General features: G+C 51.7%; 1 protein-coding gene across 1 annotated transcript in view; it reads left to right on the top strand.

Moving 5' to 3' along the window:
- Positions 1-27019, top strand: part of AK5 (adenylate kinase 5) — a 3278219-nt gene that overhangs the window by 310776 nt on the left and 2940424 nt on the right. The window contains exon 2 of the mRNA XM_069641673.1: positions 7832-8018. Coding sequence (XP_069497774.1) covers positions 7832-8018 — 187 coding nt within the window. The remainder of the gene's footprint in view (positions 1-7831; positions 8019-27019) is intronic.

Below are 27019 nucleotides of genomic sequence, written 5' to 3'. Positions count from 1 at the left end.
TGGCCACGCGAAAACACACGGAAGACCACGCTCCTGCCCAGAAGGCCGAATTACTGCCCCCCAGTGCCTCGAGCAGCCTCCCACGTGCCATCTGCTGCTGCCTGCCTGCCTGCCTGCTGCCACCGTGCCCTGCCATTTGGTGCCTGCACATCAGCCATCTGCAGGGGTCCAGTTGCTGTGTCCACCCCTGCTGGTACAGAAGACTCCCGACTCGAATAACATCGCTCCACAGCCCAGCCCCAGGACCCAGTTGCCCAACCACTCCTGCCCCTGGGGTTGCCATGTCGGGCACATCCACATCTGACCCCAGTGTCAACCCCCGGCCAGAGGGGCAGAGGGGCACCAGCTTCACTGCCACCGAAGTTGGTGTCCTGGTGGAGCAAGTCCTGGGGCAGTATGATGCCCTCTTCGGATCGTCCCGCGCCAACAGGGAAGGACGGGATAGGATCTGGGCCGACTGTGTGGTTGCCATCAACGCGGAGGAGGTGGCAACCCGCACCATCCAGAAGGTCAAGAAGCGCTGGGAGGACTTGAGGTCCAGGACCCTCATGAAGGCCCGGCGCCTCGTGGAGGGGGGCCAGGGCCGCATGAGTTCCATCCAGTTGAGGGTCCTGGAACGCGCACACCCAGCGCTCCACGCCCAGGTCCTTGAGAGGGAGACCCGTCTGGAGTTGAGCGGTAAGTGGCCAAGCATTGCTGTGTGAGACAGGGCATGTTGCAGTGTGCTGGTTGTCTGATACTTGCCTGCATGTGTGACATAGGCCATGTACGCATGTATGTGTGCAGGGACATCATGGGAATGCATGTGTGACCTGTAATGTGTGAACTGCACGGTTGTTGCATGTGTTTGAATGCGACATGGGGAGCCCTGTGCAGATTGCACACATGAGAGCATGGCAGTCTCTGTTCCTGGACATGGGTGGGGGCGAGGGATGGGTGCTGATGCCAGATGGTATCCATGTCTGTGTGCCTGACCTGCGTGTCTGTGACCTGTGAGTGCCATGGATGCATGACACATGTCTGTGACAATGTACAGATTCACTGATGCAGCCTAGTCATCCTTGTATGCACTGTGATTGGGGTGTACGGGGCCAGATGGATGTGACTGAGGTGAAGTGTGTGCATGTGATAGGCATGACCCATGATGCATGTGAGTCCCATTACATTGTATGATTCGAGAGTCCATTGGACATGCATTGAAATGTCCATGGCACGCACCATGACTGTCACTGTGTGTGTTTTGCCTGGACTGACACATGTGTTGTGGTGTGACATGATGGAAGTGTACTTTGACAGTGGCACTCATCTGCTATTGCTTCCTGTCTAGGGGACCATTGTACAGTACCCTGATGCTTGTGTTCTATGTCTCCCTCTACGCAGCGGCTAGTGAAGGAGAGGGCGGAGATGGCGCTGTGGAGCAAGGCGGCGGGGATGCCCCCACGGCTGCAGCGGAAGGGGTGGGTGAGCCCCCACAGGGGCCTGCTACGGCGGTAGACGGCGAGGAGCCATCCAGGTTGGTGGTTTCCACAGAGGAGGAGGAGGCCGCCACTGAGGCGCACATGGGGCCTGGTGGGGGCATCCCTGCTGGTGCAAGTGGTGCAGTCCAGGGGCAGGAGACAGCACAGGTCACCGTGGAGCGGCCTGTGCATGTCGCTGTCCCTGAACCTGTGGGTGCACCACCTTGCACCAGCAGGGATGCCCCGTCCCAGGCCCGTCCGCAGGTAGAGGGGATGTCCATGTCATCTGACTCCCCTCCACCTGCGGACGAGGGGACCCCTGGCCGTGTGGAGAAGGTCCTGATTGGGGTTGCGATGCGCACGGCTGTGATTCGTGATGCCGTGCGTGCTTTCCAGGAGGAGCACGCACGTCATTACGAAGAGCACCGTGCCGACGTGGCCCAATTGGGATCGGCCATGTTCGGGGGTTTCCTGCATGTGTCGGCCAATCTGGCGGCCCTCTCCTCCTCTGTGGAGACTATACGCCAGTCATTCTCCTTGCCGTCTTCCGGCCCAGATGCCACCAGGGCCCCCTGTGGACCTGCCCTGACCAATGCAGCCAGCTCGGTGGGGATCCCATCCCTGCCACAGTCGGGAGTCAGAGGTCCAGCAGGGGTGGACAACACAGCAACTGGACCCCAGCAGATGGAGGATGTGACGGCATCATCGGGCAGGGCACGTGCACGACGGCGTCGGTGGTTTCCATCATCCTGGATGCCGTCGTGCTGGCAGAGGCAGTGGCGTCGGAGGCAGCAGCAGGCTCGACGTGGGAGGCATCATGGCTCGGGGCCATCAAGATCAGAGGGGCAGGCATCGGCCGGAGGGCAGGAGAACCCTGGGATGGTAGTGTCTTCCGTGTGGGAGCAGTTGGTCCAGCGGATAGGTGCGGAGCGGCAGCGGGCGGAAGAGGAGCGGCTCACCATGGTCAGGGCGGAGTTCTCCATGCGTCGGGCGTTGAGGCGGGCCGAGTGCTTCGAGGAAGCTCGCAGGGAGTTTGAGGTGAACATGGGGTTATCCCTGCGAGACCTCGGGGCCAGGACAGAGTCCCGCCTCCAGGACATCGACATGGAGTTCGATGATGCCCTGGCCGGCAACATCAAAGAGTGAGCCACAGGACTTGCCCGTTGCCATTGTATATAGTTATATAGTTAGTGGTAGGTTTCCTTTGAATTATTTTTTTTTATTTGGTTGCGATTGGACAATGCGCCACTTTTTTGTATATAGTTCAGTTTTTAGTTAGTTGACATAGTTAGGTTTCATTTGGTTGGGCTCATGGACCCGGGATTGTCTTGTATATAGTTCTTCTATGGATTTTTGGATTTTTTGGATTTTTTTCATGGACATTCATCTTCTTTTTGTTGTTTTGCTTTGTGGTTTTTCTGATTTCATTTCCATTCTAGTTGATTTTCAATACATTTTTATTTTCATCCTTCAATGGGTCGTATCATCTCATTACTTTCATGCATGTCATGTTGGGTGTTTTAACATTCACTTGCAGCCATTGTGTGTGACAGACATGTGTTCATTTGCATTATTTACATTGGGTGTGTAACATGTAATTGCCTTTGATATGTGGGTGGATGTGATAGTTGGTTGGGCCTTTTGGCAGGGGAGGATGGCCATTACGGACATGATTGGGGATTGTGGGCACCCAGGTGCAGGGGGGCATGGATGGGACATGGGTGGGGGCCTGCTGGCAGGTGCCCCACAGTGCTGGGGGGCGGGGGTGGTGGGGGACATGACTTGGACATGGGTGGGGGCCTGCTGGCAGGTGCCCCACAGTGCTGGGGGGTGGGGGTGGTGGGGGACATGAGTTGGACATGGGTGGGGGCCTGCTGGCAGGTGCCCCACAGTGCTGGGGGTGGGGGTGGTGGGGGACATGAGTTGGACATGGGTGGGGGCCTGCTGGCAGGTGCCCCACAGTGCTGGGGGGTGGGGGTGGTGGGGGACATGAGTTGGTGTTCATTAGTTCAAGGAGACTTGTGCCTTTGCTGGGGGCATGCCCATGTTGGGTGGGCTGCCTGCGGGACATGACCAGGGATGCAGGGTAGTCCCCTGTGGTGTGGGCTGCCTGCAGGGGCCGTGGAGGGTGTACAGGGAACACCTGGGAGGACCCACACTGTAAAATCACATGTAGGACTCCCCGGCACCCCTGAAATACACGTACCCTGCTGAAATCGCATGTAAAACTTCCCGCGCACCCCTGAAATACACGCGCCCAGGCTATTCGCGTGTGGAACTTCCCGCGCACCCCTGAAATACACGCGCCCAGGCTATTCGCGTGTGGAACTTCCCGCGCACCCCTGAAATAAACGCGCCCAGGCTATTCGCGTGTGGAACTTCCCGCGCACCCCTGAAATACACGCGCCCAGGCTATTCGCGTGTGGAACTTCCCGCGCACCCCTGAAATACACGCGCCCAGGCTATTCGCGTGTGGAACTTCCCGCGCACCCCTGAAATACACGCGCCCTGGCTATTCGCGTGTGGAACTTCCCGCGCACCCCTGAAATACACGCGCCCAGGCTATTCGCGTGTGGAACTTCCCGCGCACCCCTGAAATACACGCGCCCAGGCTATTCGCGTGTGGAACTTCCCGCGCACCCCTGAAATACACGCGCCCAGGCTATTCGCGTGTGGAACTTCCCGCGCACCCCTGAAATACACGTACCGTGCTGGAATTGCGTGTAAAACTTCCCCTGCACCCTGAAATACCCGTACCCTGCTGATATCGCGTGTGGAACTTCCCGCGCACCCCTGAAATACGCGTACCCTGCTCGCACGGGGCCAATCGCGTGAGGTACTTCCCGCGCACCCCAGTGATACACGTAGCCCACTTGCTGTGCTGGTACAGGGTTAGCGCAGCCCTTTGCGCTGGATTGGGTATGTTGATGGCTTTTCCCTGCGCGGGAGGCGTTCTTGGGGGCGTAACTGGCGCTCCTGCAGGGTCGCTGCGCCACTGTGCGCCACGGCTGGTTTTGGTGGCTGGAATCCATGAATACGCTGTGCGCGGAAATGGATTTCAGCGCACGCGGCTGGCGCACGGATTCGCACGCGCACACTGTGCGCCAGCCGCGTGCGCCACTTGTGCGCTGAATTCTATGAATTACCCCCTAAGAGTATTATGAAAAATCACAGCCACCCCTCTGTTACAACCTATAGTACAGTAATATAGCACAGGACACAATTATACCAATGTAAAGTGCCCTGAGGAAATGTACACATTTTTTTTTAACATTCAGTGTCTTCCCACGAAAGTGAGACCCGGATAGCTTGTAGGAGATTTGGTGTGCTGTATGTAGGGACAGTATGGCAATCTGGTGTCACTGAACTCATAAGTGGAATCCATGTGCAAATACAATGCTTTCAAAACTGGACGTCTATGACATAACCTTCCATGTACAGATTGTAGGTAATTAAATGCAATTAACATAAACAATATCATTTTGATAAAGATGTGATTTACGTATAATGAAATTTTGGGTAAAGTGGAAAAACAACTACCTAGGAAAAACAGACTGTTGTCACTAGAGGTTCCTATAGATATTTTATTCACTTTATTTTCAACTGAAGTACTGGCAGGTACAAACAAAACCTAAAAGTATACATCACCAACCTTTTAAAAAAGTTCTGATAAACTTGTGAAAACAAATAAAGCACCCCCTGTTTTCAAAAGCCTCTATGCATACCAATTGAATAGGTAAACTCAGGACTTTCACTTGAGGAAATATTAGCTGCGTTCAATTCTTGTAAACGGAATATAAATCCTGTGTCATGCTCCCACTGGTATGACCATCTCTGTGCCAGCTGCTGGTTCATTGGATATTTTTGTTCCTGACCTCCGAGTAGAAGCTGCCCTGGAGACTAGTGCAGTGAGGGATTTAAGGGAACTACAGCAACAAAACTCCCAGACGGGAAGAAGGAAGAAATAACCCAAGGTGGGATGAGAGACACTGTATGTCAAGACCGTGTAATTATGAGCCAACCCAAAAATACAGAGACTGTTACACTAAGAGGAGATGAAGGATAAAGACACATTGGGCAAACCTGAACGTTGTAGTTTCTCCTAGAACACCTGCCCAATGAGATGGTACAGAGACATTTGGGTGGGGGTCAAAAGCCAGCCACCACTTCCTTACTTCAGTAGAATTCCTAGGCCATCCCTGGTTTGTTTGAATTTGTGTTATTCTTTTTGTTATTGGTAGGGACGGGCTTTGTAGAGAGGACCATTTTGTGTTGACCAGGCATCCCTTATTATTATAGTATGGCAAAAACCTCCTTAGAGATAGGGTTCACATATTCCTTATTTTCTTCATTGAATAAAGCATGATCTATGAAATTACCTCTTTTCCGCATGCTGGATCTCAAGAAACACACAGGTTTGCACTGATTACCCCTCCCTTTTACAACATATTATTCGAAACATGGAAAACATAGATGTACAATGCATCAATCTTAGCATTCGTGCCAATTCAAAAATAATATTTGTTATTCTATTTCAATATAATTTTGTTAAAACCTGGTAGCAATCACGATTATTGCCACCTAGAGCACAGCATAACTCAGTGTGTGAGTAGTGACAGGGGGTTAGTATTGGGTGCCCACAATATGTGCATACACTATTCCCAATTTTAGATTCATACTAAATTAGTACAACAAAAACGACAACAACGCTGTCCTCACTTCTGTTCATTGTTTGTCACTGACACTGTTTTGTATGGTCATCATAATCGTGTTTAGAAATTCAGTTATGTGTTCACAAATGTGGGACTGCCTTTTGTAGTGTTTTTCACATTATTCAATTGTTTTGATATAATACAAAGGATGGTGACACAATAATTTAGGTAAAAAGGAATATGGTCAAAACACTATGTTTGGGCTTTTTGCGTGAATATATGGTCATCCGACTTCATTCTTCCGACAGTTAAGTAGACCTTCATCAGGGCGTAAACCGATTACTTATTGGTTTCAATCCAAAACACCCCTCTTGTCTTGTTTTCAGAACATTCATGTGTGTTAAAAATAAAGAGAAAAGGAAACAAAACAGGTATACAAAGTATAAATAAGGCTGGGACTTAGGACCCTGTTATTAGTGACCTGTAGCAATTTGCATGTTTATCACTAACCTTACATTGCTGATTTTAGGTGCTAGGGCAGAGAACAACAAAGTGCTTCAGTTTGATTCAATCTTGTGTTGAGCCTCACATCTATGATTTCTTTGGCTCACACTCCTGCAAATGATACGGTATAGGCTTACTACTTCATACTTCATTACTACTTCATCAGCATTGTAAAATTTCAAATTCTTTACCAGTACATATGTTGGGACATTAATTTAGACAGCTCAGCTGTAGCTGTGATTAATGCTTCTTACAGAGTTGATAGACGATCGAGTAATCACTTCTCTGGCTCCTGTCTGTGGAAACACATGATAGAGCCCTTTATTTACTTTTTTTCTATAACGTTAATTTGCTTGTTAACAACTTCTTTCAACTCCTATTATCCTCCCCCAAGTGCATGTCCACCGTGCTCGCGAGTACAAGTTCAATGCCGGCATCGGAAGGCTTATAACAATTTAGGGAATTATTTGGGAATGCATTTGAATAAACTATGCTTTTCATTCAGCATTCTATGACAACATAAAGATGTACAGTTTGGGCCTCATCAAGAGTTTGGCGGTAGCCCTTAAATACGGCGGTAGCACTGTTACCGCCGCATTTAAGGGTCTGCCAAATCATGGCTTTGGCTGATTTCCCTCCCAGCTCAGAGCTGGGGGGAAATCGCCGAAATTTTGCCGATTTTTGGCACGTTTACTGCTGAAGGGAAATCTGCCGGCGGTAATAGCACGAAAATTCCGCATTGAGCCCACTGGGGAATGGGGAATTCCAGAATGGGCTCAATGGGGAATGGGCAATACCCGTTCCGCCAAACCCATGATCCGGTGCTAATAGCGCTGGTGGGTTTGGCGGTAAGGCTATTAACGCCAGCGCTATTAGGACCGGCGTTACCGCCCAACTGTTGATGAAGCCCTTTGTCTTGACATTTTTTCATAAATATTGAATCGGAATGCACACATGATGAAATATTAAAAGACCTTAGGGAAGGACATTGCACTCACCAGTAAAGGTACTAATTAACTATATATAATTAAAAACAAAGAATGCACACGCAGCGAGACACCCACATTGATCATGTGACTACAAGATGTCTCTATAGGTTTAGAATTTCAGTAGACAATGAATATTAGAGGGCTAGGCATACAGTAAGCTTCACGCTCTCGTCTATCATTTTGACTGCAATATTTTATTTCTGTATTAACCTGGCTTTCATTTTTTTAGGGCTTGGTAAATGGACTCATGTATTACAGACCAGATGACCCAGTGGAATATTTGGAAATTTGTTTACAAAAAGTAAGGGAACTGGGTGGATCAGAGAAGGTGCGATGGGACACTTTTCTATGTCAAGAAAAGAGAGGATTGCCACCACTCAACGGAGGACAAGCCAGGAGATCCTTTTTCCGAAATGGTAATTCATACAATACAATTACTTGATTTCGTAACACAATGTGAATTTAGCAGCTTTCAACATGTGTTTTTTTTTAATATATTTCGCCTTATATTTTTGTCTGCCTCTGACCTTCAAGAACTGACATCTAAAATGTGATGTTAACATTGCCAAGAAATAGTTTTAGATAAACTCCTTTTCAGCTTGATCATACCAAATTAGCTGTCAAGCTTTTCTGCAGTGTATACGTACAGGCTGTGTTAATCCCATCTACAGAAACACTAATGAAAAGCCCAGCTTACTTGATGCAGTATAAAACCCATACTTATTGTTGACAACTTCATCAAAAAACAAATATACTCCCATTTATCTGCACATGCTGGTTTAACAATCTGTCAAAACTATGCAAGGCGTTTATGCCTATGGCAAGTTCCTGGCTTTTCTCCCTCCAAGCGAACGTTCCCTCTCCACACTCAGCAAAGTGTGGCCTCCTTCTACAATTGACACAGTACACTTTTTTTTTAATAACTGTGAGATATAAATGTTGCTCTTACAGCTTTGCGAGCGGTAACTCGCTTCCTTTCTGCGGGCAGCTAGTTTTGCATAGGAAAACACATTTGTACGCCAACGAGTGAAGAACAAAGGGGCTTTCCTGAAGTCTAATTTGGATTACTGCTAATAAGTGCAAATGTATTTACAGTTTATAATTCACTTCATTTGTCACTTCATTCTTAGGATACATTTTAGAAGCACTTTGTCAGTGGCGTATTTAGGCTTTCTGCTGCCATAGGACCAAATAATTCCATGCACCCCCAGCATCTTTACTCCATCTCTGCCAGACTCTGCACCTTCACCAGATTCCACCCCTTCAACAAACTCCGTCTGCGTTGTCCAAACTGCACCCCTTAACCCCCATTTTGTCCCCCAATTTGGCTCCATAAAATTATAAGGACGTTTTTAAGGTTGCAGGGATTAGAAAGTTATTGCTTCCTCTCTATTAATTCAATCATGTCATCTTCGATGTTATGTTAGTTGAAAGAGTGTTTTCAGATCTCTGCTGCCCAAGATATGGAGAAGGCAGGGTGTCCTACAGTTAAGAGCACTAGAGATAATTGTTACAGCTAATTGTCTATCTTCGGTTAGGTCTGAAAACAATATTTTAGAGGAAGCGATAAGAACATAAGTTGTCTGCCAACTGTACACAAGTGAGAGAAGTTTGGAACCAAGAATTTTGGTTTCAATGGCAATATCTGGTTTCTCTCATAAATTTCCTGCTGTCACTTAATAAGAAGTACCTAAAATTTCTGTAATATTGATGCAACATAACTTTTCTACATCCTGTCTTGTCAAATCGGTAAAGTTTACATATGAAATATATGCAAGTGGTACAGGCAAATCTTATAAAAAGGTTGAATACACATATCTCAGCCTCCTTCTCATGGTTACCGCTCTGGTGTTAGCAGGTGCCAAAATAGAAATAAGGAACAAGTTACTTAACTGTAACTGTTGTTCTCCAGCATGGGTCTGGCATGGATTCACATGCTCATGAATATTCCCCGTCGTCAGGCTGGGAATCCTCGGTAAAGAAAAAATCAGTATCAGTTTCGTTTCTGATCTGTCTTTCTTAGTAGTAACCAATCACTGATCTCCGGTTCATACTGCCCCCAGCCAATGACTGCCCTCTCTCTAAGCCCCACCTCTGGCAGCCATCCTCAGATTTGGTAGAACGCCAAGTGGCATTATGACCAAGTGAAGAGCCGCAGAGGGGTAGGTGGGAGGGTTTGCATTTGAATCCATGCCAGACCCATGCTGGAGAACAACAGTTACAGGTAAGTAACTTGTTCCTTCTCCAGCATGGAGTATGGCATGGATTCACATGCTCATGAAAAAAAGAATACATAGCAGTATACACATGCACAACCACGGGAGGTGGCAACAGGCTCAACATTAAGCAATACAACAACTCAACATTAAGCATCTCTTACCTCCTCACCAGGCTCCCCTTAAGCGAACAGGTTGCGCAGCACTGCTTGGCCGACCCTGGACGCCTCCCCGGAGCCCCGATCGACGCAGTAGAATCTTGTGAAGGTGTGCGTCGACCTCCACGTAGCAGCCCTGCAGATGTCCAGCAGGGGCACACCAGACAGAAACGCTGTGGTAGCAGCGATCGCTCTGGTCGAATAGGCTCTCGGACGGTCATACAGCAGTCGGTTTGCCAACCGGTGACAATGCATGATGCAGCCGGAGAGCCATTTGAAAATGGAAGTCTTCGAGAGAGCCTTCCCCTGATTCACAGACCCAAAGTTCACAAACAGTTGTGACGTCTTCCGAAAACTCTTTGTGCGGTCCATGTAGAACTTCAGCGCTCTAGCTACATCCAGCGAGTGCAAAGTCCTCTCGGACGGCGTCGAAGGCGATGGAAAGAAAACTGGCAACACCAAGGGCTCGTTGAGGTGGAAGTCCGATGGCACCTTGGGCATGAAGGAGGGGTGCATCCTCAGCACCACCCTCGTGTCATGAAAGTCAAGTATGGAGGCTTGCAAGTTAGGGCCTGAATCTCTCCCACTCGTCGTGCAGAGGTGATGGCCACGAGGAACGCTGTCTTCCATGACCGGAACTTCAAAGGCGCGGAATGCATAGGCTCGAATGGGGCCCCCATGAGCCTGGTCAGCACCACATTAAGTTCCCACGCCGGGGCAGGGGCCTTCACCGGCGGGAATGATCGGAATAGTCCCTTCATAAATTCCTTTACCAGGCGATGAGACCACAAGGACGCCCGTCCCGTAGTCCTGGTATATCGAGAGATGGCAGCCAGATGTATTTTTATGGAGGCGTGAGCCAGTCCAGCTTTGGCCAGCAACAGTAAGTACGGCAGCACCTGAGGGGCCGTAATCCGAAGAGGGTTAATCTTCTGTGCACGGCACCAGACAGAGAACCTCTTCCATTTATGGCCGTAACACTTGAGAGTTGAGGACGCCCTAGCCTTTGTAAGAATCTCTCTGCAATCAGCCGGGATGTTGTACTCTCCAAACTCGAGTGCTGCAGGAGCCAGGCCTGCAAGTTCAGCGACTGTGGGTCGTGGTGCAGAATGGCGCCTCCTTCTCTGGAGAGAAGATCTGCGTCTGCCGGCAGCCTGACTGGCGGGGACGTTGACAAGTCCAGAAGGTCCGGGAACCAGATCTGCCTCGGCCACGCCGGTGCGACGAGGATCATCCTGCACCTGCACTTCTTGAGCTGGTTGATGAGGTGGAGCAGCAACGGCAATGGAGGGAACGTGTATAGAAACAGGCCGTCCCAAGGGAACGAGAAAGCTCCGCCCATGCTCCTCGGCTGGGGGAACCTGCTGGCGAACCTCTGGCACTTGGAGTTCGTCGCCGTCGAGAACAGGTCAATCTGGGGTTTGCCCCATCGTTGGAAGAGTCAATCCACTTGATCCTGGCGCAGTTCCCACTCGTGGCACAAGCGTAGCTCCCTGCTGAGTGAGTTGGCGATGGTGTTTTTTATTCCTGCCAGGTGGAAGGGAACCAGAAACATCCCCTGGGTGATGGCTCAGTGCCACAGATCCTGGGCCTCCTTGGATAGGGCTGGGGATCTGGTGCCCCCCTGCTTCCGTATGTAGAACATCGTGGTGGTGTTGTCGGTGAAGATCCTCACCACTTTGTCCTTGAGGGACGGGAGGAACGACTTGAGCGCCCAGAACACTGCATGGAGCTCTAAGATGTTGATGTGAAGAGACCTCTCCTCCGGGAGCCAAAGACCTCTTGCATGGAGGTCTCCGGTGTGGGCCCGACAACCCTCCAGAGAGGCGTCCGTAGTCACCGTCTCCTGAAACGCAGGGGTTTGAAAGTCTGTGCCATCGTGAGGTGAGCCCGGGTTCCCCACCATAGGATTGCCCGACGGAACTCCTCGTCGAGGGGGATCCTGTCCTCGAAGCAGCCCCCGCCTGAAACCAGCAGGCGTTGAGGAACTCCTGTAGCGGACGCATCCGAAGTCTGCAAAGAGGTACAAGGTAGATGCATGAGGACATCATCCATCCCGAGAAGGGACTTGATGGACTTTACCCTGGCGACGTCCGTGGCTAACAGTCGCTGTACCTTGCCCAGGATGGTTTTGGTCCTCTCCTCTGAAGGGGAGGCCAATTGCTCCACTGTATCGAGCTTCGCCCCCAAAAACAGTGCTACTTGCGATGGAACCAGGTGGGATTTGGGGTAGTTGATGGAGAACCCAAGCTCCGTGAGCAACCGGACGGTCCTCGACGTATGATGGACGGCGAGTTCCCTTGTCCTTGCCCGGATTAGCCAGTCGTCCAGGTAGGGGTAGACGTGGATCCCCTGCAGGCGCAGCCTCACCGCCACTGGTGCCAGGCACTTGGTGAAAACCCTGGGTGCCAACTTTAATCCGAACGGTAGGGCTCTGAATTGGTAGTGGCGTCCTTGAACCACAAACCTGAAGAACTTCCTGTGCCTTCTTAGAATGGGGATGTGGAAGTAAGCATCCTCCAGGTCCAGCGACGATAGGAAGTCGCCTTCCTCCAGCTGTCCCAGCATGTGCTGTAGGGTGACCATCCTGAATTTCTGCGCCTTGATGTACTTGTTTAAGTGGCACAGGTCCAGGATGGGGCGCCAACCGCCTGTCTTCTTCCTGATGAGGAAGTACCTTGAGTACACTCCGGAGCCCCGGAGCCTTCTAGGGACGAGCTCGATGGCACCTTTCTTGAGCATCGACCTTACCTCCAACAGCAGTTGAGGGATGTGATTTTCCTTCCTGGAGGAATGTGAGAGCACTTCTTTTGGAATTCCAGCGAGTGCCCGTTGGCCAGGGTGTCCAACACCCAACGGTCGGTGGAGATGGACTCCCACACACAGACGAACTTCGTCAGCCGGCCTCCCACCGGGGTGCTTCGGTGGGGGCCCGACAAAACGGTAGAGTCAGTCTTGCTTGGAGGCGGCCTTGCTGCCTCGGCCTCCTTGGTGATGACGGCCGGAACCCCCTTGTTTGCCACGACCTCTGTAGGCCTCCTGGGAAGAGGAGCGGGCCGCCTGGCGGTAGGTGGAGGAGCCACCGCTGGATCCTTTGGAGGCACCCTGTCTGCCTCCAGATCTCTGAAAGGGCCGTCGCTGCTGAAGCACCCCAAGGGCCCGGGCCGTCTTCGAGTCGGTCTTGATGGCCTGTAGAGACTCATCCACTGCCTTACCAAAGAGGTTGTTTCCGTCAAACGGCATGTCCAACACTCTGGTCTGGACATCCTGGCGAAAGTCTGTCGCCTTGAGCCATCCTTGTCGTCATCGGCAAACTCCGTTGCCCAGTTGCCGAAATCCGGTATCGGCAATGTACGTTGCCACCGTAATGGCGTGATCCGACGCTACCTCGCCCTCCTGCAGAATTTCTAGGGCCTCTGCCCTTTTGTCGTCAGGCAGGAAATCTAGCAGGGGAGCTATCTTGAACCAGAGCTCCTTGTCGTAGCGGGCCACGATCGCTAAGGCATTGGCCGCCTTAAACGTCGATGCTGCTGACAAGATGACTTGTCGTCCCATAGAGTCCAACTTCTTACCCTCGCTGTCCGGCGGGGAGGTGGAAGTTGAAGCCGCCGCGCCCGCTGCCTTCTTCTTAGCCGCTGCCGAGACGACCGAGTCCGGCGTGGGCTGGGCCCTGAGGCACAAGGGGGCGGCATCGGGGACTCAGTACTTCTTCTCGTACCTGTCCCTCTTGGCGGGTGTCGTGGCAGGGTTCTTGAGGACAGCAAGCCCCTCGTCCCAGATGTCGTCGAGTAAAGGCACTGCGAAGACAGTCTTCCTCTGAGCCTCTCGTCGCTGGTACAGAAACCCCTCCTTTTTCTGTTCTTCAGGGCAGAGCTGGAAGAGCTTGGATGCCCTGGTTATCATGGCGTGGAAAGAGCCAACCTTGACGGCTGTGGACGCCCGCGGGGGGGGGTTACGACGGGATGTCCGCTGTGTCATCGCCGCCGTCGTCGTCCGTCCCCGTCATCGTATCCGTTGCCGGATCCTCTCCCGGCGAGGGGGATGAGGGGTCCACTGGTCTCGCAGACACGAAGGGCGGAGCGGGGTGGACTGTCCTCCGCTTGTTCGGAGGGCTTCCCGACGGGCCTGGTTCTGGCTCCTCCGTCAGGGTGCGTGGTAATCTCGTCCTTATCTCGGTACATAAAGATTGGATTGCCAACAAAATGGCCGCCAAGCTATCCTGGGGCTCGGGCAATGGCTGTGACGGACGGGATGGCTGCTTCAGTGGGCCCTGTTCGTCATCCTCGTTGCTATCATCGATCACGTCAGCAGGGACCGCCCCCTAGGATCGAACCTTCTCGAACCTCTCATTGAGGTTTATGAACCCCTCGTTGAGGCCTATGGACCTTTCGTTGAGGCCCCTCTCGGTCTCCACCAGTTCCTCCTCAGAGGCTGATTCTGAGTCTGTAACGGCCACCTGCCCCCCCCTCTTTTTCAGCCGGGGCTTCACGGGGGTCTTAGCGATGGGCTGGAAAGAGGATTCCCTCCGCGGCGGCAGGGATACTCTGGGCCCAGAGGCCGTTTCCATTGGCGTAGTCTCAGCCGGCTCCGCCAGGGTCGCAGAGACCACTTCGGTAGAGGCCTTAGCCAGGTGGATCAAGGCCCTCACCACCTTAGGTGTGTCCTGGGCCTTCGCCTTGGGGGGCGGGTCAACGCCTCGCTCTCCCTTCGAGATCGACCGGGTCCGCTCCAGCGGCCTACCTGGGTTCTCGGACTTCCTCTTCCCCGACCCAGAGCGCTGGCTCGTGGTCGAACGTGCCAGGGAAGTAGCGCCCTGCTTGGCAACCGAAGAGCCTGACCTTTCGGCACTCCCAGAGCCCGCGGACTCGCGGTGCTTGGCCTTCTGTTGGGCCCCCGTCGCTGGGGCACCGGCAAAGGACTTAGAAGCCCGCTCAGACTTCTTCTTCGCCTTCTCATTTGCTGTGCCCTTCTCCAGCCAGGTGGCGAGGCGGGAATGACGATCTTGTTTGGTCCGTTCCGAAAGGTTCTTGCAGAACGCACAGTCCTTCTCCACGTGCGTCTTGTCCCCATGGAGGCAGTAAAGACATCGCGAATGCTCGTCCTCCTTGAAAACGTTATATAATCCGCATCCAGGGCAGTTCCTGAACAGCTTGGATCTGGGCGTCAAGCTCCCTTTGTCCTGGGCCATGTCTTTTGGTAGGCCACAGATCTTCCGGAATCCTCCAAGAAGTGTAAACCCGATGAAAACGTCACCCTTGAGGGGCGTAGAAGAATTCCGAAACGGGTCCCCGTTATCGGAAGTAGAAACGGTGGAGCTTGAGGCTCGATTAAACCGAAAAAATTAGAAATTCTCCTGGAAAAACATGAAAACGCAGTAAAAAACTCAAGAGCTAAACACGAGGACTCGTAACACTTGAGCGTGTGGTAAAAATCTGAGGATGGCTGTCAGAGGCAGGGTTTAGGGAGAGGGCAGTCATTGGCTGGGGGCAGGATGACCCAGAGATCAGTGATTGGTTAGTACTAAGAAAGACAGATCAGGAACGAAACTGATACTGATTTTTTCTTTACCGAGGATTCCCAGCCTGACAATGGGGAATATTCATGAGCATATGAATTCATGCTAGACCCCATGCTGGAGAAGGCAAGTTACTTGCTGCAGCCGATGTATCTCCAATCCCTTGGGCTGGAACGGCATTAAAATAGGGCAAAATCAAAAGTGAAGTCTGTAAACTCTGCCTGGCCACAAACACGTAAGTAGAGTAAAGATGGCTGGAGAAGGCTCTTGGAACCTCTGGCTGTGCATTCTCATGCTGGAGTGATGGATAAGGGCAACCCTGAACATTCATGTGTGGAAAGCAACAGCATCCCGTGTAGCTGCACAATGCAGGCATCTTTTTTTAGCAAATGAAGTGGTCCATACTGTTTACAGCATTGCTGTTTGTGCAATTGTTCAAAATACCCAACGCTTGAAGAGTAAAATTAATCAATGGATTGGGCGTTCCAGCACCATATTACCTTAGTGGGTGTGGTTTAGGCTATAGGTCTTGCCAGCTTCCATTTAAGGTAATTAACAAAGTTTGTTAACTGCGCAGAGTTGGTTGGCCTGTACAATACACAGGAAACTTTTGAGATTTGTGGGTATAGATATAGATGTCCTGTTGTCCTTTGAAATACTGTTTCACAAACAAAGTCCTACCTGGTATTTAAAATATAATGAATGTAAAGATTACATATAAACATCACAGTTATGCATTGTGTAACATACTTTGCAATTGGTTCTCCTGGTAGTACTGAGTGTGTAGCAGAATGTCATGAAAGACACATGATAAACCCAGCAGGGATGCCATTTGTCTGCTTAGCACTGAGCAGCTTCTGTAAAGATGGCTGAATGGAAATCTTTACGGGACACCTTTACAGCTGCCAAACAGTGTGTACCTTTGGCACACAGTTTTTGTTCTCACCCTTCTATGGCTTTGGGTAACCTTTTAAAGGTTTATTGATATATATGTGCATTCAGGTTTACTCTTCACCATTTTAACTTCTCTATGATGTAGTTCATGCTTGCACCTTTTGGGCGGCCACAGACTTCTGAAATGTGGGGCTGGGGAGAGCGCTTGCTTCTGAACATCATTTTAGTGCCACCTGTGGGAACTCTGTGCCAGACTTAAGCATAGGCATGCGTCTAATATTGTAAACTGATGCATCATTTCTAACCTTTACTTTACTGAAGGGAAATCCCTCATTTTTGCAATGGTTTAAAAAATGAATTTAAATGTTGAATTTAAAAGTGATTGCTTAACACAGTGTATGTCTATATTTCTTAGAAGTTATTGCTTCCTCTCTATTAATTCAATCATGTCATCTTCGATGTTATGTTAGTTGAAAGAGTGTTTTCAGATCTCTGATGCCCAAGATATGGAGAAGGCAGGGTGTCCTACAGTTAAGAGCACTAGAGATAATTGTTACAGCTAATTGTCTATCTTCGGTTAGGTCTGAAAACAATATTTTAGAGGAAGCGATAAGAACATAAGTTGTCTGCCAACTGTACACAAGTGAGAGAAGTTTGGAACCAAGAATTTTGGTTTCAATGGCAATATCTGGTTTCTCTCATACATTTCCTGCTGTCACTTAATAAGAAGTACCTAAAATTTCTGTAATATTGATGCAACATAACTTTTCTACATCCTGTCTTGTTAAATCGGTAAAGTTTACATATGAAATATATGCAAGTGGTACATGCAAATCTTATAAAAAGGTTGAATACACATATCTCAGCCTCCTTCTCATGGTTACCGCTCTGGTGTTAGCAGGTGCCAAAATAGAAATAAGGAACAAGTTACTTAACTGTAACTGTTGTTCTCCAGCATGGGTCTGGCATGGATTCACATGCTCATGAATATTCCCCGTCGTCAGGCTGGGAATCCTCGGTAAAGAAAAAATCAGTATCAGTTTCGTTTCTGATCTGTCTTTCTTAGTAGTAACCAATCACTGATCTCCGGTTCATACTGCCCCCAGCCAATGACTGCCCTCTCTCTAAGCCCCACCTCTGGCAGCCATCCTCAGATTTGGTAGAACGCCAAGTGGCATTATGACCAAGTGAAGAGCCGCAGTTGGGTAGGTGGGAGGGTTTGCATTTGAATCCATGCCAGACCCATGCTGGAGAACAACAGTTACAGGTAAGTAACTTGTTCCTTCTCCAGCATGGAGTATGGCATGGATTCACATGCTCATGAAAAAAAGAATACATAGCAGTATACACATGCACAACCACGGGAGGTGGCAACAGGCTCAACATTAAGCAATACAACAACTCAACATTAAGCATCTCTTACCTCCTCACCAGGCTCCCCTTAAGCGAACAGGTTGCGCAGCACTGCTTGGCCGACCCTGGACGCCTCCCTGGAGCCCCGATCGACGCAGTAGAATCTTGTGAAGGTGTGCGTCGACCTCCACGTAGCAGCCCTGCAGATGTCCAGCAGGGGCACACCAGACAGAAACGCCGTGGTAGCAGCGATCGCTCTGGTCAAATAGGCTCTCGGACGGTCATACAGCAGTCGGTTTGCCAACCGGTGACAATGCATGATGCAGCCGGAGAGCCATTTGAAAATGGAAGTCTTCGAGAGAGCCTTCCCCTGATTCACAGACCCAAAGTTCACAAACAGTTGTGACGTCTTCCGAAAACTCTTTGTGCAGTCCACGTAGAACTTCAGCGCTCTAGCTACATCCAGCGAGTGCAAAGTCCTCTCGGACGGCGTCGAAGCGAATGGAAAGAAAACTGGCAACACCAAGGGCTCGTTGAGGTGGAAGTCCGACGGCACCTTGGGCATGAAGGAGGGGTGCATCCTCAGCACCACCCTCGTGTCATGAAAGTCAAGTATGGAGGCTTGCAAGTTAGGGCCTGAATCTCTCCCACTCGTCGTGCAGAGGTGATGGCCACGAGGAACGCTGTCTTCCATGACCGGAACTTCAAAGGCGCCGAATGCATAGGCTCGAATGGGGCCCCCATGAGCCTGGTCAGCACCACATTAAGTTCCCACGCCGGGGCAGGGGCCTTCACCGGCGGGAATGATCGGAATAGTCCCTTCATAAATTCCTTTACCAGGCGATGAGACCACAAGGACGCCCGTCCCGTAGTCCTGGTATATCGAGAGATGGCAGCCAGATGTATTTTTATGGAGGCGTGAGCCAGTCCAGCTTTGGCCAGCAACAGTAAGTACGGCAGCACCTGAGGGGCCGTAATCCGAAGAGGGTTAATCTTCTGTGCACGGCACCAGACAGAGAACCTCTTCCATTTATGGCCGTAACACTTGAGAGTTGAGGACGCCCTGGCCTTTGCAAGAATCTCTCTGCAATCAGCCGGGATGTTGTACCCTCCAAACTCGAGTGCTGCAGGAGCCAGGCCTGCAAGTTCAGCGACTGTGGGTCGTGGTGCAGAATGGCGCCTCCTTCTCTGGAGAGAAGATCCGCGTCTGCCGGCAGCCTGACTGGCGGGGACGTTGACAAGTCCAGAAGGTCCGGGAACCAGATCTGCCTCGGCCACGCCGGCGCGACGAGGATCATCCTGCACCTGGACTTCTTGAGCTGGTTGATGAGGTGGAGCAGCAATGGCAATGGAGGGAACGTGTATAGAAACAGACCGTCCCAAGGGAACGAGAAAGCTCCGCCCATGCTCCTCGGCTGGGGGAACCTTCTGGCGAACCTCTGGCACTTGGAGTTCGTCGCCGTCGCGAACAGGTCGATCTGGGGTTTGCCCCATCGTTGGAAGAGTCAATCCACTTGATCCTGGCGCAGTTCCCACTCGTGGCACAAGCGTAGCTCCCTGCTGAGTGAGTTGGCGATGGTGTTTTTTATTCCTGCCAGGTGGAAGGGAACCAGAAACATCCCCTGGGTGATGGCCCAGTGCCACAGATCCTGGGCCTCCTTGGATAGGGCTGGGGATCTGGTGCCCCCCTGCTTCCGTATGTAGAACATCGTGGTGGTGTTGTCGGTGAAGATCCTCACCACTTTGTCCTTGAGGGACGGGAGGAACGACTTGAGCGCCCAGAACACTGCATGGAGCTCTAAGATGTTGATGTGAAGAGACCTCTCCTCCGGGAGCCAAAGACCTCTTGCATGGAGGTCTCCGGTGTGGGCCCGACAACCCTCCAGAGAGGCGTCCGTAGTCACCGTCTCCTGAAACCCAGGGGTTTGAAAGTCTGTGCCATCGTGAGGTGAGCCCGGGTTCCCCACCATAGGATTGCCCGACGGAACTCCTCGTTGAGGGGGATCCTGTCCTCGAAGCAGCCCCCCGCCTGAAACCAGCAGGCGTTGAGGAACTCCTGTAGCGGACGCATCCGAAGTCTGCAAAGAGGTACAAGGTAGATGCATGAGGACATCATCCATCCCGAGAAGGGACTTGATGGACTTTACCCTGGCGACGTCCGTGGCTAACAGTCGCTGTACCTTGCCCAGGATGGTTTTGGTCCTCTCCTCTGAAGGGGAGGCCAATTGCTCCACTGTATCGAGCTCCGCCCCCAAAAACAGTGCTACTTGCGATGGAACCAGGTGGGATTTGGGGTAGTTGATGGAGAACCCAAGCTCCGTGAGCAACCGGACGGTCCTCGACGTATGATGGACGGCGAGTTCCCTTGACCTTGCCCGGATTAGCCAGTCGTCCAGGTAGGGGTAGACGTGGATCCCCTGCAGGCGCAGCCTCACCGCCACTGGTGCCAGGCACTTGGTGAAAACCCTGGGTGCCAACTTTAATCCAAACGGTAGGGCTCTGAATTGGTAGTGGCGTCCTTGAACCACAAACCTGAAGAACTTCCTGTGCCTTCTTAGAATGGGGATGTGGAAGTAAGCATCCTCCAGGTCCAGCGACGATAGGAAGTCGCCTTCCTCCAGCTGTCCCAGCATGTACTGTAGGGTGACCATCCTGAATTTCTGCGCCTTGATGTACTTGTTTAAGCGGCACAGGTCCAGGATGGGGCGCCAACCGCCTGTCTTCTTCCTGATGAGGAAGTACCTTGAGTACACTCCGGAGCCCCGGAGCCTTCTAGGGACGAGCTCGATGGCACCTTTCTTGAGCATCGCCCTTACCTCCAACAGCAGTTGAGGGATGTGATTTTCCTTCCTGGCCACGGGAGGAATGTGAGAGCACTTCTTTTGGAATTCCAGCGAGTGCCCGTTGGCCAGGGTGTCCAACACCCAACGGTCGGTGGAGATGGACTCCCACACACAGACGAACTTCGTCAGCCGGCCTCCCACCGGGGTGCTTCGGTGGGGGCCCGACAAAACGGTAGAGTCAGTCTTGCTTGGAGGCGGCCTTGCTGCCTCGGCCTCCTTGGTGACGACGGCCGGAACCCCCTTGTTTGCCACAACCTCTGTAGGCCTCCTGGGAAGAGGAGCGGGCCGCCTGACGGTAGGTGGAGGAGCCACCGCTGGATCCTTTGGAGGCACCCTGTCTGCCTCCAGATCTCTGAAAGGGCCGTCGCTGCTGAAGCACCCCAAGGGCCCGGGCTGTCTTCGAGTCGGTCTTGATGGCCTGTAGAGACTCATCCACTGCCTTACCAAAGAGGTTGTTTCCGTCAAACGGCATGTCCAACACTCTGGTCTGGACGTCCTGGCGAAAGTCTGTCGCCTTGAGCCATCCTCGTCGTCGTCGGCAAACTCCGTTGCCCAGTTGGCGAAATCCGGTATCGGCAATGTACGTTGCCACCGTAATGGCGTGATCCGACGCTACCTCGCCCTCCTGCAGAATTTCTAGGGCCTCTGCCCTTTTGTCGTCAGGCAGGATATCTAGCAGGGGAGCTATCTTGAACCAGAGCTCCTTGTCGTAGCGGGCCACGATCGCTAAGGCATTGGCCGCCTTAAACGTCGTTGCCGCTGACAAGATGACTTGTCGTCCCATAGAGTCCAACTTCTTACCCTCGCTGTCCGGCGGGGAGGTGGAAGTTGAAGCCGCCGCGCCCGCTGCCTTCTTCTTAGCCGCTGCCGAGACGACCGAGTCCGGCGTGGGCTGGGCCCTGAGGCACAAGGGGGCGGCATCGGGGACTCGGTACTTCTTCTCGTACCTGTCCCTCTTGGCGGGTGTCGTGGCAGGGTTCTTGAGGACAGCAAGCCCCTCGTCCCAGATGTCGTCGAGTAAAGGCACTGCGAAGACAGGCTTCCTCTGAGCCTCTCGTCGCTGGTACAGAAACCTCTCCTTTTTCTGTTCTTCAGGGCAGAGCTGGAAGAGCTCGGATGCCCTGGTTATCATGGCGTGGAAAGAGCCAACCTTGTCGGCTGTGGACGCCCGCGGGGGGGGTTACGATCGCCGCCGTCGTCGTCCGTCCCCGTCGTCGTATCCGTTGCCGGATCCTCTCCCGGCGAGGGGGATGAGGGGTCCACTGGTCTCGCAGACACGAAGGGCGGAGCGGGGTGGACTGTCCTCCGCTTGTTCGGAGGGCTTCCCGATGGGCCTGGTTCTGGCTCCTCCATCGGGGTGCGTGGTAATCTCGTCCTTATCTCGGTACATAAGGATTGGATTGCCAACAAAATGGCCGCCAAGCTATCCTGGGGCTCGGGCAATGGCTGTGACGGACGGGATGGCTGCTTCAGTGGGCCCTGTTCGTCGTCCTCGTTGCTATCATCGATCACGTCAGCAGGGACCGCCCCCTGGGATCGAACCTTCTCGAACCTCTCATTGAGGTTTATGAACCCCTCGTTGAGGCCTATGGACCTTTCCTTGAGGCCCCTCTCGGTCTCCACCAGTTCCTCCTCAGAGGCTGATTCTGAGTCTGTAACGGCCACCTGCCCCCCCCTCTTTTTCAGCCGGGGCTTCACGGGGGTCTTAGCGATGGGCTGGAAAGAGGATTCCCTCCGCGGCGGCAGGGATACTTTGGGCCCAGAGGCCGTTTCCATTGGCGTAATCTCAGCCGGCTCCGCCAGGGTCGCAGAGACCACTTCGGTAGAGGCCTTAGCCAGGTGGATCAAAGCCCTCACCACCTTAGGTGCGTCCTGGGCCTTCGCCTTGGGGGGAGGGTCAACTCCTCGCTCTCCCTTCGAGATCGACCGGGTCCGCTCCAGCGGCCTACCTGGGTTCTCGGACTTCCTCTTCCCCGACCCAGAGCGCTGGCTCGTGGTCGAACGTGCCAGGGAAGTAGCGCCCTGCTTGGCAACCGAAGAGCCTGACCTTTCGGCACTCCCAGAGCCCGCGGACTCGCGGTGCTTGGCCTTCTGTTGGGCCCCCGTCGCTGGGGCGCCGTCAAAGGACTTAGAAGCCCGCTCAGACTTCTTCTTCGCCTTCTCATTTGCTGTGCCCTTCTCCAGCCAGGTGGCGAGGCGGGAACGACGATCTTGTTTGGTCCGTTCCGAAAGGTTCTTGCAGAACGCACAGTCCTTCTCCACGTTCGTCTTGTCCCCATGGAGGCAGTAGAGACATCGCGAATGCTCGTCCTCCTTGAAAACATTATATAATCCGCATCCAGGGCAGTTCCTGAACAGCTTGGATCCGGGCGTCAAGCTCCCTTTGTCCTGGGCCATGTCTTTTGGTAGGCCACAGATCTTCCGGAATCCTCCAAGAAGTGTAAACTCGATGAAAACGTCACCCTTGAGGGGCGTAGAAGAATTCCCGTTATCGGAAGTAGAAACGGTGGAGCTGGAGGCTCGATTAAACCGGAAAAAGGAGAAATTCTCCTGGAAAAAACATGAAAACGCAGTAAAAAACTCGAGAGCTAAACACGAGGACTCGTAACACTTGAGCGTGTGGTAAAAATCTGAGGATGGCTGCCAGAGGCAGGGTTTAGGGAGAGGGCAGTCATTGGCTGGGGGCAGGATGACCCAGAGATCAGTGATTGGTTAGTACTAAGAAAGACAGATCAGGAACGAAACTGATACTGATTTTTTCTTTACCGAGGATTCCCAGCCTGACAATGGGGAATATTCATGAGCATATGAATTCATGCTAGACCCCATGCTGGAGAAGGCAAGTTACTTGCTGCAGCCGATGTACCTCCAATCCCTTGGGCTGGAACGGCATTAAAATAGGGCAAAATCAAAAGTGAAGTCTGTAAACTCTGCCTGGCCACAAACACGTAAGTAGAGTAAAGATGGCTGGAGAAGGCTCTTGGAACCTCTGGCTGTGCATTCTCATGCTGGAGTGACGGATAAGGGCAACCCTGAACATTCATGTGTGGAAAGCAACAGCATCCCTTGTAGCTGCACAACGCAGGCATCTTTTTTTTAGCAAATGAAGTGGTCCATACTGTTTACAGCATTGCTGTTTGTGCAATTGTTCAAAATACCCAACGCTTGAAGAGTAATATTAATCAATGGATTGGGCGTTCCAGCACCATATTACCTTAGTGGGTGTGGTTTAGGCTATAAGTCTTGCCAGCTTCCATTTAAGGTAATTAACAAAGTTTGTTAACTGCGCAGAGTTGGTTGGCCTGTACAATACACAGGAACATTTTGAGATTTGTGGGTATAGATATAGATGTCCTGTTGTCCTTTGAAATACTGTTTCACAAACAAAGTCCTACCTGGTATTTAAAATATAATGAATGTAAAGATTACATATAAACATCACAGTTATGCATTGTGTAACATACTTTGCAATTGGTTCTCCTGGTAGTACTGAGTGTGTAGCAGAATGTCATGAAAGACACATGATAAACCCAGCAGGGATGCCATTTGTCTGCTTAGCACTGAGCAGCTTCTGTAAAGATGGCTGAATGGAAATCTTTACGGGACACCTTTACAGCTGCCAAACAGTGTGTACCTTTGGCACACAGTTTTTGTTCTCACCCTTCTATGGCTTTGGGTAACCTTTTAAAGGTTTATTGATATATATGTGCATTCAGGTTTACTCTTCACCATTTTAACTTCTCTATGATCTAGTTCATGCTTGCACCTTTTGGGCGGCCACAGACTTCTGAAATGTGGGGCTGGGGAGAGCGCTTGCTTCTGAACATCATTTTAGTGCCACCTGTGGGAACTCTGTGCCAGACTTAAGCATAGGCATGCGTCTAATATTGTAAACTGATGCATCATTTCTAACCTTTACTTTACTGAAGGGAAATCCCTCATTTTTGCAATGGTTTAAAAAATGAATTTAAATGTTGAATTTAAAAGTGATTGCTTAACACAGTGTATGTCTATATTTCTTAGAAAAAAATCCAAAGATGATGGGAAGTGGCACCGATAAAACAAATGAGGTTTTGGCTGTTTTGCATACTAAAGAGGATTTTGGGAAGATAATAATGACCAAAGAGCTTTATGACTGTAATATACTCGGGTGACTCGGATCTCGTCACCCTAAAACGCAAGTGCAGGGTGGCGGAGAGAAAATGGCGTGCTTCATGTTCATCCTCTGACAAACTGGCCTGCCGCCTGCTTCAAAGGCACTACCGGCTCTCCGTTCTCACCAAGAAGAGAGCCCTTACCAAGCCCGCATCTCTGTGGCATCTAACGACCCTGCTGCAGTCTTTACCTCTCCTGTCCCCTCCCAGGCCCTCTGCACAGCACTGGCTCTCACTTCATCTCTAAAACTCAGGACATCCTGTTCTCGCTCTCCTCCTATCACCTCCCTCCCTCTATTCCCTGCTCTTCCTCTGGCCCTTCTGCAGCCACCCCTCATCCCTACTTCTCTGCCTTTCCCCTTTTCTGTGCTGACGAGGTTTCCAGACAAGTCCGATCTATGAAAGTCTCGTCAAAACAGGTTCGCCCCTGTTCCTCCAAAACTATCAAGGACCACATCGACTCCCTGGCTCCTGCCCTGGCTGACTTTTGCAACCACTCCTTCGCCTCTGGAGTCTTCCCATCCCCCCTTAAGCACTTCCTTGTGCACCCTCTTCTTAAGAAACCCTCTTCCGACCCCTCCTGCCCGGCTAACTAGCGCCCAATCTCCATCACTCCCTTCCTGGGCAAGCTCCTGGAAAAACTGGCCATCTCCCAGCTTAATCTCCATGCTGAATCTGTTGGTAGTCTTCACGACCATCAATCTGGCTTCAGAGCTGCCAGAAGCACGGAAACTACTCTCCTGAACATCCGTGAGGACCTGCTCTCGAACCTTGATTCCAACACTCCGTGTGTTCTCATTTTGCTCGATCTCTCTTCTGCCTTTGATACTGCCAACCATGCCATCCTGCTCAACCGCCTCCGTGATAACCTGGGTATCACTGGTCAGGCTCTGGCGTGGCTGACCTCTTTACTCTCCAATCGACCCTCCCAAGTCCAACTGGGGTCCTTCCTCTCTGACATCTTTTTCTCTACCTCTGGTGTCCCCCAGGGATCTAACCTCTCTCCCTGGCTGTTCAACCAGTATCTGGCACTCCTTGCCCACTGCATTGCCGCTCTCTGCCCCAACTTTCAGTGCTATGCGGATGATACCCATCTTATTTTCAGGCTACCCTTGGCCTCCTCCTCTCCTTCCCTCATCTCTGACTGTTTGTCTACTATCCAGGAATGGTGTGCCGCCAATGACCTCTGCCATAATACAAGTAAGACTGAGATTCTACTCATCGGCACACCCACTCCCTCCTTCCCTGCATCTCTATGGCCGGCCTCTCTTGGCCCGCTTCCTGCTCCTACCTGCAAGGCAAGAAACCTTGGGGTCATCTTCGACTCCACACTCTCCATCTCTCCTCACATATCTGACGTCTCTAAGAAGTCAAACTACCAGCTGAACCTCCTCAGAGGTATTCTTCCTTTCCTCTCCTTCCCCCAGAAGCTCACTGTCTCCCGAGCCCTGGTTCTCTCGAAGCTGAACTAATGTAACAGCCTCTATCTAAATCTGCCTGCCTCTACACTCCGCCCTCTGCAACTTATCCAGAACAGGACTGCGAGACTTGTCCTTGGCCTCAAGCCCAGGGACCGTATCTCTCCAGGACTGAAATCTCTACACTGGCTCCCAGTGGCTGCGAGGATTAAGTTCAACACCCTCTGCATTGTCCACAAGGCCTTCTGGGGTCTGGGGCCTAAATACCTTCAACTCTCTCTTCCTAAATATCTTCCTTCTCAAGCTCTTCACTCATCCGCCTCCAACTCCCTCAGGGTCAGCCGCTTCTCCAAGCAACGAGTTGGGGGTAGATCTCTCTCCGCGGTAGGGGCCTCCCTCCGGAACAGCCTTCCTGCCTCCCTGAAACTTGAGGAGAACCATCTCCGGTTCCGGAAGCACCTCAAAACCTTTCTCTTTGCTTCTGCTTTCTCTCCCCCTCTCCCCTGCTAATTCTTGACTGAAACTGCACTGAATCTGCAACTGGGCCACTCTCACCGATCTCAGTCCTTGGCCCAGCCACTCTCCACTTGCACTGCCTCCCTGGCAACCCCTGCACTGCGGGACTGTCTCTGTATCCCTACAGACCCCTTCCCAGCATTTGTCTGCACTTACCTTGCACTTTCCACCAGCTGGCTCTATTATTTATCTATTATTCTACCCTGTACAGCACTTTTCCCCCCTCCCTTTCCCCTTGCAATTTCCCTTCCCCCTACCCATGCACTTGCGCGATCTGAATGACACCTGGCCTAGTAGGATCGTTGTCTGTCTTCCCTTTGTTCCTCCCTCCCTGCCTCGTCGCGCCTTGA

Source organism: Ambystoma mexicanum, chromosome 1q, assembly GCF_040938575.1.
Source record: "Ambystoma mexicanum isolate Mex_15411 chromosome 1q, UKY_AmexF1_1, whole genome shotgun sequence".
Classification (NCBI taxonomy): Eukaryota; Metazoa; Chordata; class Amphibia; order Caudata; family Ambystomatidae; genus Ambystoma; species Ambystoma mexicanum.
The sequence above is the reverse complement of the archived record's forward strand: the minus strand, read 5'-3'. Positions and strand labels throughout refer to the sequence as shown.